General features: G+C 42.7%; 1 protein-coding gene across 1 annotated transcript in view; it reads right to left on the bottom strand.

The window, feature by feature from the left end:
• Positions 1–8,038, bottom strand: part of USP14 (ubiquitin specific peptidase 14) — a 44,799-nt gene extending 36,761 nt beyond the window's left edge. Inside the window, exon 1 of the mRNA XM_075826367.1 lies at positions 7,617–8,038. Coding sequence (XP_075682482.1) covers positions 7,617–7,632 — 16 coding nt within the window. The 5' untranslated portion in view covers positions 7,633–8,038. The remainder of the gene's footprint in view (positions 1–7,616) is intronic.
• Between the last annotated feature and the right edge of the window lie 5,168 nt (positions 8,039–13,206).

Here is a 13,206-nt window from a genome sequence, read left to right as displayed (position 1 = left end):
CACGAGTACATACATAAACATAACTCCTACTACTGTACAATGTAACAGATTACACAATCCTGGCAATTCTGTCACGGTGACAGATTCAAAGGTTAAAGGCCCTTTTACATGGGCCAATTATGGGGAAAACGAGCGCTCAAGTTGATTTCCTTATCATTGCCCTGTAAACAGGGCAACGATCAGCCGATGAACGACCCAACACTCGTCCATCAGCTGATTGTATCATTTATGCAGCAGAAAATATGATCGTTGTCAGTAGCACATCTCCCTGTATAAAACAGGGAGACATACCGCCGACATGATGGTAATGCATAGGGACGAGCGGGGCTACATGCGAGATCGCTGGGGGTCCGCCTGCTGTGACCCCCAGCGATAAGGAGAACAGGGGACCGAAAGTCACCCAAAGCATTACATGAGAAGCCTGGACTTCCGGACTCTGTGTCCGGCTTATCTGTTCCGCAGCTCCATAGAGATCAATGGAGAGCCGCTCACGGATGCGCAGAAGAATCCCATTGATCTCTATGAAGCTGCCGGACACAGAACGCGGAAGTCACAGCTTCTCATGCAGCGCTCCTGGTGATTTTCGGTCCCCGTTCTAATAATCGATTACACATGTATCCCCTATCCTGTGGATAGGGGATACATGTGTTTTATGGCACAAGCCCTTTAAACTGCCAGGAACAGTGAAATTGCTGTTCCTGGCCATTAAAGAAGCGTGTTCCGCTGTAAAACACAGCTGACACCTGCAGTGTATGGAGCGGGCTCAGCACGTGAGCCCACTCCATGATGTGCCGGCACGTCATAGGTCGGGAAGAGGCTAAGTAATGAAGCGGTCAGGGGGGCTGGGTACCTTGACTGCGGACCATAAGACGCAGGGACTTTTTAGCAAGATTTATTCTTGCTAAAAACTTCGTCTTATAGCCCGAAATATACAGATATACGCACAGCCCCAATAGAATGTGGGTGCAAGCCCGCCTGGGTCACAAATATAAGACCCAAAAACCAGTAGATCCAAAGAATCAGGCAGCACTCCAAGGTGTATTCAAAAAAGTGGTGGTGTTTTATTGGTCCATAAGTGCAACGTTTCAGCTTAACACAAGAGCCTTTCTCAAGCCTTGAGAAAGGCTCTTGTGTACGGACCAATAAAACACCACCACTTTTTTGCATACACCTTGGAGTGCTGCCTGATTCTTTGCAATATATATAGATTATATATTATTTATTTAAAGCGGCTCTGTCACCACATTATAAGGGGCATATCTTGTACATAATGTGATCGGCGCTGTAATGTAGATTACAGCAGTGTTTTTTTATTTAGAAAAACGATCAGTTATGACCTATTTTAGCTTTATGCTAATGACTTTCTTAATGGACAACTGGGCGTGTTTTACTTTTTGACCAAGTGGGCGTTGTACAGAGGAGTGTATGACGCTCACCAATCAGTGACCAATCAGCGTCATACACTTCTCCCCATTCATTTACACAGCACATACACACACTATAACGTTACTGCAGTGTCCTGACAATGAATATACATTACCTCCAGCCAGGACGTGATGTCTATTCAGAATCCTAACCACTTCTCTGCGATTTACAGCAAAGCACAGCGAGATCTCGCTGTGAATAACAGTTTACAGCGTAATCTTGCGAGACTACGCCTGCTATGCTGTAAATCACAGAGACGCTACAGAAGTGGTCAGGATTCTGACTAGACATCACGTCCTGGCTGGAGGTAATGTATATTCATTATCAGGACACTGCAGTAACGTTAGTGTGTGTGTATGAGGCTGCAGATAGCGATATAGCTATATCGCTATCTGTAGTGTAAATGGAGAGAAGTGTATGACGCTGATTGGTCACTGATATAGTAAAACACGCCCAGTTGTCCATTGAGAAACTAATTAGCATAAAGCTAAAATAGGTCATAACTCCGTCAAAAATGATCGTTTTTCTAAATAAAAACCACTGCTGTGATCTACATTACAGCGCCGATCACATCATGTACAATGTAGGCCACTTATAATGTGGTGACAGAGCCTCTTTAACCCCTTAATGACCGGGCCATTTTGCACGTTAATGACCAAGGATTATTTTTTGTTTTTCCACGGTCGCATTCCAAGAGTCGTAACTGTTTTTTTATTCCGTCTATATAGCCGAGTAAGGGCTTGTTTTTTCCGGGACGAGTTGTATTTTGTAATTGTACCATTTTTAGATGCTTATAACATATTGATTAACTTTTATTAACTTTATTTTAGGAGAGAATTGAAAATAAGCAGCTATTCCAGCATTAATTTTCACGTTATAAATTTACGCCGTTTACTATGCAGCGTAAATAACATGTTAACTTTATTCTATGGGTCGGCACGATTACGGGGATACCAAATATGTAAAGGTTTTATATGTTTTTCCTACGTTTGCACAATAAAAACCCTTTTAGAAAAAAATTACTTGTTTTTGCATCGCCGCGTTCCAAGAGCCGTCATTTTTTTATTTTTCAGTCGATGTGGCCGTACGTGGGCTTGATTTTTGCGGGACAATGTGTAGTTTTCATTAGTACTATTTTGGGGTACATAGAACTTATAGATTAACTTTTATTTTATTTTTTATGGGGGGAATGGGAGAAAAGAGAGAATTTTGCCGTTGTTTTTTGCGTTTTCTTTGGACGCCGTTCATCCGGCGGTTTAATTAATGTGTTCATTTTATTGGTCAAGTTGTTACGATCGCGGGGATACCATATATGTGTATGTGTGATTTTGTTTTGACCGTTTTATTAAATAAAACCACTTTTTGGGGCAAAAAAGTAGTTTTATTTGACTTTGACTGTAATTTTTTTTAGTTTTTTTTTCACAAACTTTATTTAACTGTTTTACTTTTTTTTTTTTAGTCCCACCAGGGGACTTCACTATGCGATCTGCTGATTGCATACATAATGCTTCGGTATACTTCGTATACCAAAGCATTATTGCCTGTCAGTGTAAAACTGACAGGCAACCTGTTAGGTCATGCCTCTGGCATCGCCTAACAGGCAGATGCTGAAGACAGACCTGGGGGTCTTTGTTAGACCCCCGGCTGTCATGGAAACCCGACGGCGACCCGCGATTTGTTTGCGGGGGCGCCGATCGGGTGACAGAGGGAGCTCCCCCTTCTGTCAAACACATTAAATGCCGCTGTCACTATTGACAGCGGCATTTAATGGGTTAAACTGCCGGAATCGGCGCGCGCTTCGATTCCGGCAGTTGCAGCAGGAGCCAGGCTGTGTAGAACAGCCGTGCTCCTGCTGCTGATCGCATGGGTACGCTGTCAGTACCCGCGCGATCACAGGACGGATATATCCGTCCTCCTGCGCGAACTAGCAGCTGCTGAGGACGGATATATCCGTCCTTCGGCGTTAAGGGGTTAAACTGATTTATTTATTTAACCCATTTACGCACTTATTGCCCTGGGGCTGGAGGATGCTGGGATGAAATGACCTCTATTCTCCCAGCATTGCTCTGTCTGCAGATCACATATAAGTGTATGAGCACACACAAACTCAAAAACTTCTGAAAATACGGAGCTGTTTTCAAGGGAAAACAGCTCCTGATTTTCAGACGTTTTTTAATCAGTCGCATTTTTCACAGCCATTTTTGGAGCGGTTTTTCTATAGCGTCTATGAAAAACGTCTCCAAAAATGGCTGAAGTGACATGCACTTCTTTTTTGCAACCGTTTTTTTACGCTGCCGTTTTGAAAAACCCTGGGTCGGAACAGAACACTTTCTTTTTTCGGCCGTTTTTCTGGCCGTTTACGGCCCGAAAAACAGCTGAAAACATTCTGTGTGAACATACCCCAACAGTGATCTAATGGCTACTGGTCATTAGATCACGGTTAGCAGTGATCTGCACACAGAGGAATGCTGGGAAGACATAGATCATGTCCTCCCAGCATGCTCCTCTGCTCCATGTCACAGTTAGAAGACTGACAGGATCGTAGCATCAAGGGTTTCTATAGTAACGGCCCAAGCAAAAAGCTCCAGACACATACATTAAACAGAGGATGTGGCGGATGCCTAACAATAGCATCCTTTACCCATAGACTATTATGGGAGCCGTTAAACAGATGTCATGAACCCTCATGGCCTTATGACGTAGCGGGTACCATAATAGTCTATGGGTGACGGACGCCACAGTTAGATATCAGTCACCCATAGGCTATTATGTTATGTGTTTCACGTATATGTCATGAAAAGCTATTGAAAAGCTCATGATGTATACATTAAACAGGTGCAACTATGGCATCCGTCACAGGAATCTGTCACTTAAAGGCTCCCATGTTAAAAAAAACATATACCATGACTACGCTATCCTATTCAGAAAAAAATGGTATCCCTGATGTTTCCTGCCCGACACTCTTGGCCTTAGTCAGTATGATTGGAGCCTATAGGCACCTTTGACATATGCACCGGGAGCTTTCCCAACATGTATGTCAAACGCGCAGTGTGAAAAAGGCCTAAGGTGCACGGAGGGGCCTCCATGGATGGAACTTTTTTTTCCAGCAGATGGCATTGACTCTCGATCAGATTGAGATCTGAGGAATTTGGAGGCCAAGTCAACACCTTGAACTCTTTATCATGTTCCACAAACCATTTCTGAACAATTTTTGCAGTGTGGCAGGGGGTATTATCCTGCTGAAAAGAGGGCACTGCCATTAGGGTATACCGCTGCCATGAAGGGGAGTACTTGGCCAGCAACAATGTTTAGGTAGGTGGTACATGTCAAAGTAACATCAATATAAATGCCAGGACCCAAGGTTTCCCAACAGAACATCGCCTTCTTCCCATAGAGCATCCTGGTAACAGCCATTTCTCAGAAAAGTACACGGCCGTCCACATGATGCAATAGAAAACATGAATCATCAGACCAGGCCAACTTCTTACATTGATCCATGGTCTAGTGCGGATGCCGACGTGCCCATTGTAGCTTTCTATGGTGGACAATGGCCAGAATGGGTACTCGGACTGGTCTGCAGCTACGCAGCAAGCGGTGATAGTTCTGTCACCTTTCTATCCAGTTCCTACGAGAACCAATGAGCCTTGAACGCCCTTGACCCTGTCCCCGGCTCTTTAGTTGTCCTTGGATTACTTTTTGTAGGTACTAACCACTGAATACTGGGAACACCCCCACAAGTCCTGCCGTTTTGGAGACGCTCTGACGCGTCATCTAGCCATCACAATTCGGCCCCTGTCAAAGTCACTCAGTTCCTTACACTTGCCCATTTTTTCCTGCTTCCAACACGTCAACTTCAAGTACGGAACACAATTTATACACGTATGTGCTGGTACGTAAGTAAAGTCGGCGGGAGATATCTCAAAACTGGTAAAAAGTACAAGTGGAGTAGTTGGCAACCAATCAGATTCCACCTCTGATGTTTCAGAGGCCCTTTGGAAAACGAAAGCCGCGACCTGATTGGGTGCCACGGGCAACTACGGTACTCTACTTTTCCTTCACACGAGTTTTAATAGGTCTCCCTTTACTTACTCAGACTCACTACATGGCTGTGCGGATGTAAACAAACATATAGACATCCATACTGAGTGGTACCCAAGTACTTGGATCATGACCATAGTAACATGGCGAGCGTATGGGGTTTTGTACACCTCATTTGGGCCATATGTCTATATAGCAAAACAAAAACAAAGTATACAAACGTAGGCTCTGTTCACATCTCCATTAGAGGCCTCGTTCGCAGATTCTGGCATGCTTGCCGGACAGAAAAGCGCAACATGCAGAAACTATGACAGAAACCCAGCGGAACCCATTAAAGTAAAAAAAGTTTTACTCATGCGCCATTGATTTCCATCATACGACGGATCCGGCGCTTCCGTCTTTCCATCGCTTTGACTAAACGTAAAAACTGAAAAGCTAGCGCAGATGTGGAGAGCCATACACGAAGATATCCATAGGTTTCTAACAAACTTCCGTTTTAACACATTTTGTTTACTTAGTGAATGGCGTAGCCCACTATTCGCTTTTCTTTAGAATAAAATTGGGTAAAAGAACCAAAATTCATGGATTATGTTTGAACGGTTTACATCTGATCTTTAGATTATTAATAATAATAATCTCTGGCAAAAGCCACCAGCAAGTACTGACGGTGTGTTTGGTTCACAGGGGACTGCCCTCACTGATACACTAGAACACAATGCAGCTGTGTGAAAGTAGAAATGACAGTCCAACATGCGGCCAATATTTAGAGGTGAGGGAATCTTTAAAAATCCTTGTGTATATTTATTCTCAAGCGTGATTTACTGACAGATTGATCCTACTACGACCACCTCCAGTATTGATCCTACTACTACCACCTCCAGTATTGATCCTACTACTACCACCTCCAGTATTGAACCTACTACTACCTCCTGGATTGATCCTACTACTACCTCCAGTATCGATCCTACTACTACCTCCAGGATCGATCCTACTACTACCTCCAGGATCGATCCTACTACTACCTCCAGGATCGATCCTACTACTACCTCCAGGATCGATCCTACTACTACCACCTCCAGTATTGATCCTACTACTACTACCTCCAGGATCGATCCTACTACTACCACCTCCAGGATCGATCCTACTACTACCACCTCCAGGATCGATCCTACTACTACCACCTCCAGGATCGATCCTACTACTACCACCTCCAGGATCGATCCTACTACTACCACCTCCAGGATCGATCCTACTACTACCTCCTCCAGTATCGATCCTACTACTACCTCCTCCAGTATCGATCCTACTACTACCACCTCCAGTATCGATCCTACTACTACCACCTCCAGTATCGATCCTACTACTACCTCCAGTATCGATCCTACTACTACCTCCAGGATCGATCCTACTACTACCACCTCCAGTATCGATCCTACTACTACCACCTCCAGTATCGATCCTACTACTACCTCCAGTATCGATCCTACTACTACCTCCTGGATTGATCCTACTACTACCTCCAGGATTGAACCTACTACTACTACCTGCAGTATTGATCCTACTACTACTACCTGCAGTATTGATACTACTACTACCTCCAGTATTGATCCTACTACTACCTCCAGTATTGATCCTACTACTACTACCTCCAGTATTGATCCTACTACTACCTCCAGTATTGATCCTACTACTACCTCCAGTATTGATCCTACTACTACTTCCAGTATTGATCCTACTACTACCTCCAGGATTGAACCTACTACTACCTCCAGGATTGATCCTACTACTACCTCCAGTATTGATCCTACTACTACCTCCAGTATTGATCCTACCACTACCTCCAGTATTGATCCTACTACTACCTCCAGTATTGATCCTACTACTACCTCCAGGATTCAGACGGCTGCCAGGAAATACACATGTGAAGATGCAGCAATGTATCCCCAGCATTTCGCATGACGCCCTCATAGACAATGTATACAGACTGTCCCAAAGAAAGCAATCCCAGCGAGCTCACGATCATCACAATCTTATGACCCACCGACCTAACGATCACTACTTGTTATTATGTGAACCCGATTATTATACACTACAGACCACAATGCTCCACGCTAATTAACTCTTTACACACTACAAGTATAGTTCCCCAGTACCTGCATAAATGGGCATGGTGGGTTTTCGGGGCACACAATCAGCTTGCCTGGCAGCCGCTTTCGCCTAGTCTCATTCAAACAGGGCCCCGCACAGCAGTGACGCTGCGAAATCACACGCTGCACCGACTAGCGAGCCAATCCCAAAGTACAACCCGGTAACGTCGCCAATCAGGTACCAGTCCTGCGACTCCACCTCCAATCAAAGAGCACAATTTTGACAGCCTGACCAATAGCAGCGAGCTTTCATTTCCAATAACCCGGAAGTGCTAGCAGTTTTGCTTCCTCAGAAGTCACATGGATGGGCACAGCTCCGAGAGGGGAGGACGTTGTATGTTCACACCACCAGGGAGTGCACTTATGTCGTTCTTCTGATTCTCTTCTATTGATATATGCTGTAACACACTGCAGTTCATAGGAGGCGTTTATTCTTACTAAAACCGCAACCGATATGGTAGCTGTTGGTAACTTGTGGAATCAGAAGCGTCATTGGTCACAGCGCCCGCTACTGGTGGAGGACTACAGGTGCATGTTTCTTAGAAACTTTGACAGAGAAAGGAAACTCCCTTGAAGGGGAGATGAGGGTGGATAGAGATCGTTTGTGCATTGATGCTTACTATATTGCTGGTTGATATTATTGATTATCTTGCTTCTTAGGGTATGTTCACACGCAGCAGCAAAATCCGTCTGAAATTACGGAGCTGTTTTCGCCTGAAAACAGCTCCTTATTTCGACATTTTTGTAACAACTCGCGTTTTTCGCGGCGTATTTTACGGACGTTATTGGAGCGTTTTTTCAATGGAGTCAATGAAAAACGTCCCAAGAAGTGACATGCACTTCTTTGACGCGGGCGTCTTTTTACGCGCCGTCTTTTGATAGCGACGCGTAATATTACACCTCGTGGGAACAGAACATCGTAAAACCCATTGAAAGCAATGGGCAGATGTTTGTAGGCGTAATGGAGCCGTTTTATCAAGCGTAATTGAAGGCGCAAAACGCCCGAATTACGTCTAAAAACACTGCGTGTGAACATACCCTTACTGTTAACACCTTAGTACCGAACGTATTTTAAACCTTAATGAGCAAGCAATTTTTTACGTTTTTCCATTGTCGCATTCAAAGAGCTATAAACTTTTATTTTTGTGCCGACGTAGCTGTATAAGGGCTTGATTTTTGCGGGACAAGTTGTATTTTTTTAATAGCACCATATTGTGGTACATATTATTTATTGTTTAACTTTTTATTGACTTTTTTTTGGGAGGATAATGGAAAAAAATCCAGAAATTTCACCATTCTTTTTTATGTCTTAAATTTACGTAATTTGCTGTGTGGTATAAATAATATAATAACTGTTAGGCTGGGTTCACACGACCTATTTTCAGGCGTAAACGAGGCTGAAAACACGGCTCAAATACGTCGGCAAACATCTGCCCATTCATTTCAATGGGTTTGCCGACGTACTGTGCCGACAACTTGTAATTTTACGTGTCGCTGTCAAAAGACGGCGTGTAAAATAACAGCGTTGTCAAAGAAGTGCTGGACACTTCTTGGGACGTAATTTGAGGCGTTTTTCATTGACTTCAATGAAGAACAGCTCCAAATTACGCCCTTAATTGACGCCTCGCAATTACGTCTGAAATGCAGGATCTGTTTTCTCCTGAAAACAGCTCCGTAAGTTCAGCCGTAATTGTCGATATCGTTTGCACATACCCTTAGGATTGCGGCAATACCAAATTTATATAGTATAAAACACTTTTTTTTTTTAATTATTTGTTTTTGTGACGCCATAACCTTTCTATTTTTCTACCGGCATAATTGTATGAGGTTTTTTTTTTGCGTGATGACTTTTTTTTTTCGTTTTTATTGGTACATTTCGGAGTACATGCGACTTTTTGATCACTTTTTATCACATTTTTTTGAAGGCAGGATGAACATAAAACAGCAATTCTCAATTATTATTTTTTCTTTTCTTTTTTTTTTTCTTTTACAGGGTTCACCGTTCAGGTTAAGTAACGTAATGGTTCTATAGTTGGGGTCGTTACGGACGCAGCTATATCAAATATGTGTAACTTTAATAAAGCATTTTTTTTGCAAGGGATTTTTATTTATTAACCTTATTAAAGGAAAGGTGTCATGATTTTTTTTTAATTTTTTTATTAATTTTAGTTTTTTTATTTAATAAAATATTATATTTACTGTTTTTGTTTTTTTATTAACACTTTTTTACAGTACTGAGGGCTGCCATGTTTTACTTCATCTGTGTATGTGTCTTCACAACACATACACAGATGAAATATGGCAGTTACAGGCCATGGGACATACGAATGGCTCCCGTTCGTATATCCTGTGCTTCTGCCGTCTAGCTCTGCACTGTGCATGCTATGTGGCATGCGCAGTTCAGGGCGACCCAGCATAGAAGCTTGTTTATAGGGGGAAAGTCGGCGCCATTTTGGTGAAAACTCGATAGGGTTTAGGTCAGGTGAGGAAGGGGGCCATGTCATTATTCTTTTATCTTTAAGGTCTTTACTGGCTAGCCACGCAGTGGAGTAGTTCGATGCATGCGATGGAGCATTGTCCTGCATAAAAATCATGCTTTTCTTGAAAGATGCAGACTCTTTCCTGTACCACTGCTTCTAAAAACTGGCAGTAGGTTTGGGAGTTGATTTTTAGTCCATCTTCAACACGAAAAGGTCCAACTAGCTCATCTTTAATAATACCAGCCCATAGCAGTACCCCACCTTCACCATGCTGGCGTCTGAGTCAAAGTGGAGCTCTGTGCCCGTTACTGATCCAGCCTCGGGCCCATCCATCTGGTCCGTCAAGACTCGCTCTCATCTCATCTGTCCATAGAACCTTTGAAAAACCTGTCTTCAGATATTTCTTGGCCCAGTCTTGACGTCCTGTTCAGTGGTGGTCGGGTTTCAGGCTTCCTGACCTTGGCCTTGTCTCTGAGCACCTTGTACTTCTGGGCACTTCAGGGAGGTTGCACTTCTGGAACATGACAGCACTGGAGGATAATGGGTTCCTGGTCGATTCACTTTTGATTCTTCTCAAATCTTTGGCAGTTAGGTCCCATGCACACAAACTTATTTTTTTCCTCCCGTAATTACTGGCGTAAATACGGGGCCTTTGTCACACGTATTCGACCCATATTCCACCATTATTTACGGGCCCGTTGTGACCAGTATTGCACCTGTATTTACGGACCCGTTTTCGCTGCAAAATTGCAATGCACTAATCGGCAGCCCCTTCTCTCTGTCAGTGGTGGAGAGAGAGAAGGGGCAGTTTCCGCAGCGGAATGCAGCGATTGTAAGTAAAAGAAGTTCATGCGTACCCCGGCCGTTGTCTTGGTGACGCGTGCCTCTTTTGAACATCCAGTCCGACCTCCCTGGATGACGCGGCAGTCCATGTGACCGCTTTGGCCTGTGATTGGCTGCAGCGGTCACATGGGATGAAACGTCATCCCGGGAGGCCGGACTGGAGGAAGAAGCAGGTAAGTTAACTTTTAATACTATTAACTCCAGCGGTAGTCACTGTCCCGGGTGCTGAAAGAGTTACTGCCGATCAGTTAACTCTTTCAGCACCCTGGACAGTGACTATCCCCTGACGTCGCCTAGCAACGCTCCCGTAATTACGGGTGCACACACGGTCACCTGTAATTACAGGAGCCCCATAGACTTCTATGAGCCTGCCCGTGCCGTAATTACGGCATGTTCCATATTTTTCAACGGCACAGGCACCTTCCCGTAAGCAAACGTGAAGGTACCCGTGGCCAATAGAAGTCTATGTGCCCGAAATTACGGGCGTTTTTACGTTCGTGTGCATGAGCTTATTTAATCAAAATAATTTTATTTAATCAAAACAAATAATTTGGTGTCCATGTGTATCATTTTCTTCCATCATGTCCTCTGCAGGTATAGTCTACTCATTGTAGTTGATATTCCTTCCCTTTTTTGACACAGTGCTTTTTGCTTTACTTACATCATTGCATCATTGGCACTGGAGCGACTTGTTATTGCAGCACTATCCATATCAGTTCCCTGGTGCTCTGATGCTGGTCTTGCATATAGATATACATATAGATATGCATATAAGTACTTGCATATAGATATACATATAGATATGCATATAAGTGCTCTTATATCCTTCTTTAAGGGTACATGCTTTTCTGCATGAGGACTTGATACCATTATACTCACCATACTTACCATCTTTATTCATCATAAACCTGGCATATATTTTATGTTATTTTAATTGTCTATAGTATATACTTGGGAGGGGGGTTTAATTTTTGTATCTTTATTTAATTATTTTTGTATTTATGTGTAATAAATTATTTGTTTTGATTAAATAAAATTATTTTGATTAAATATTATTATATCAAGATTTCTTCTTTGGTTTAGTGAATATGGATATGTGATTTCTTTAACATGATATTTTGGCTAAGCAAATATATATATATAGGTTATAGTTCGTGTGCATGAGACCTTAATTTGTGGGTTTTTTTTCTGAACACGTTTCTTGCGACCCTGTTGACTATTTGCAACAAAACATTTGATGGTTCTGTGATCACGCCCCAATATCTTAGCATTTTCAAGAGTGCTGCATCCTACTGAAAGACTTAACAATTTTTGTCTTCTCAGTCAGTTAGATATTTTTTGCCTCATTTTGCCAGAGGAAAACAAGCTTCCTAATAATTCTGCCCACCTTGATATAGGGTCTTGATCTCCTTATGTCACACCCTCCCTCTTTACCCAAATACACATCACCTGATCTGCTTCATCCAATAAGCAGTCAAGTTTATACAGCTTGGAGTTGGAAAATATGCATAAAAATGATGATATGGTCAAAATACTCACTTATAAGTGTGTGTGTGTGTGTGTGTGTGTGTGTGTGTGTGTGTGTGTGTGTATATATATATATATATATATATATATACACACACGAAATAGAAAGAAGAGGCAGCATTACAAAGTTCGTATCAAAATGGAAAAGGTATTTATTCACCCATCAGTGCAAAAAGATAGCAACGTTTCAGCTGTTCCATGCAGCCTTTGTCAAGCAATAATACAACTAACCCTTCAGTGCATTTATACAACCCACATTGGGAGGAGTCAACATCACAAATTAGCATATAGTAAAAAGATTCAAATTTAATAAAATCATAATCGACTGATCATACTGGTGCATCGTGTCAAGAAAGTGTAGCAACATGTGCATATAAAAAAATATCTAAAAATATAAGTGGAACAATGAAACATCCATAAGAATACCATCACTATCCTCCAAAACATAATTACAAACTTATGTGGAACAGCTGTAGGTTCGCAGGTACATAGAAAACAGTACATACATATGGTTAATCACTGTCACTCACCCAAAAGCACCGGGATACAACGCAGGTAGGTGCAGTGCTTCACAGTGTTCTACTTCCAGCATCCATGGAGTACAACAGCGCATGCACAAAAGAAATCACGTGACATACATATCACATGATCGACTTTCAAGTCCATGAGTCTCAGCGTCTAACAAGACAGCTGGTAACCATGGTCACAACGGACAGCGCGTGCGCACAGAAGCATCGCAAGGGATA

The sequence above is a fragment of the Rhinoderma darwinii genome, chromosome 5, assembly GCF_050947455.1.
Source record: "Rhinoderma darwinii isolate aRhiDar2 chromosome 5, aRhiDar2.hap1, whole genome shotgun sequence".
NCBI classification, from domain to species: domain Eukaryota; kingdom Metazoa; phylum Chordata; class Amphibia; order Anura; family Rhinodermatidae; genus Rhinoderma; species Rhinoderma darwinii.
The sequence above is the reverse complement of the archived record's forward strand: the minus strand, read 5'-3'. Positions and strand labels throughout refer to the sequence as shown.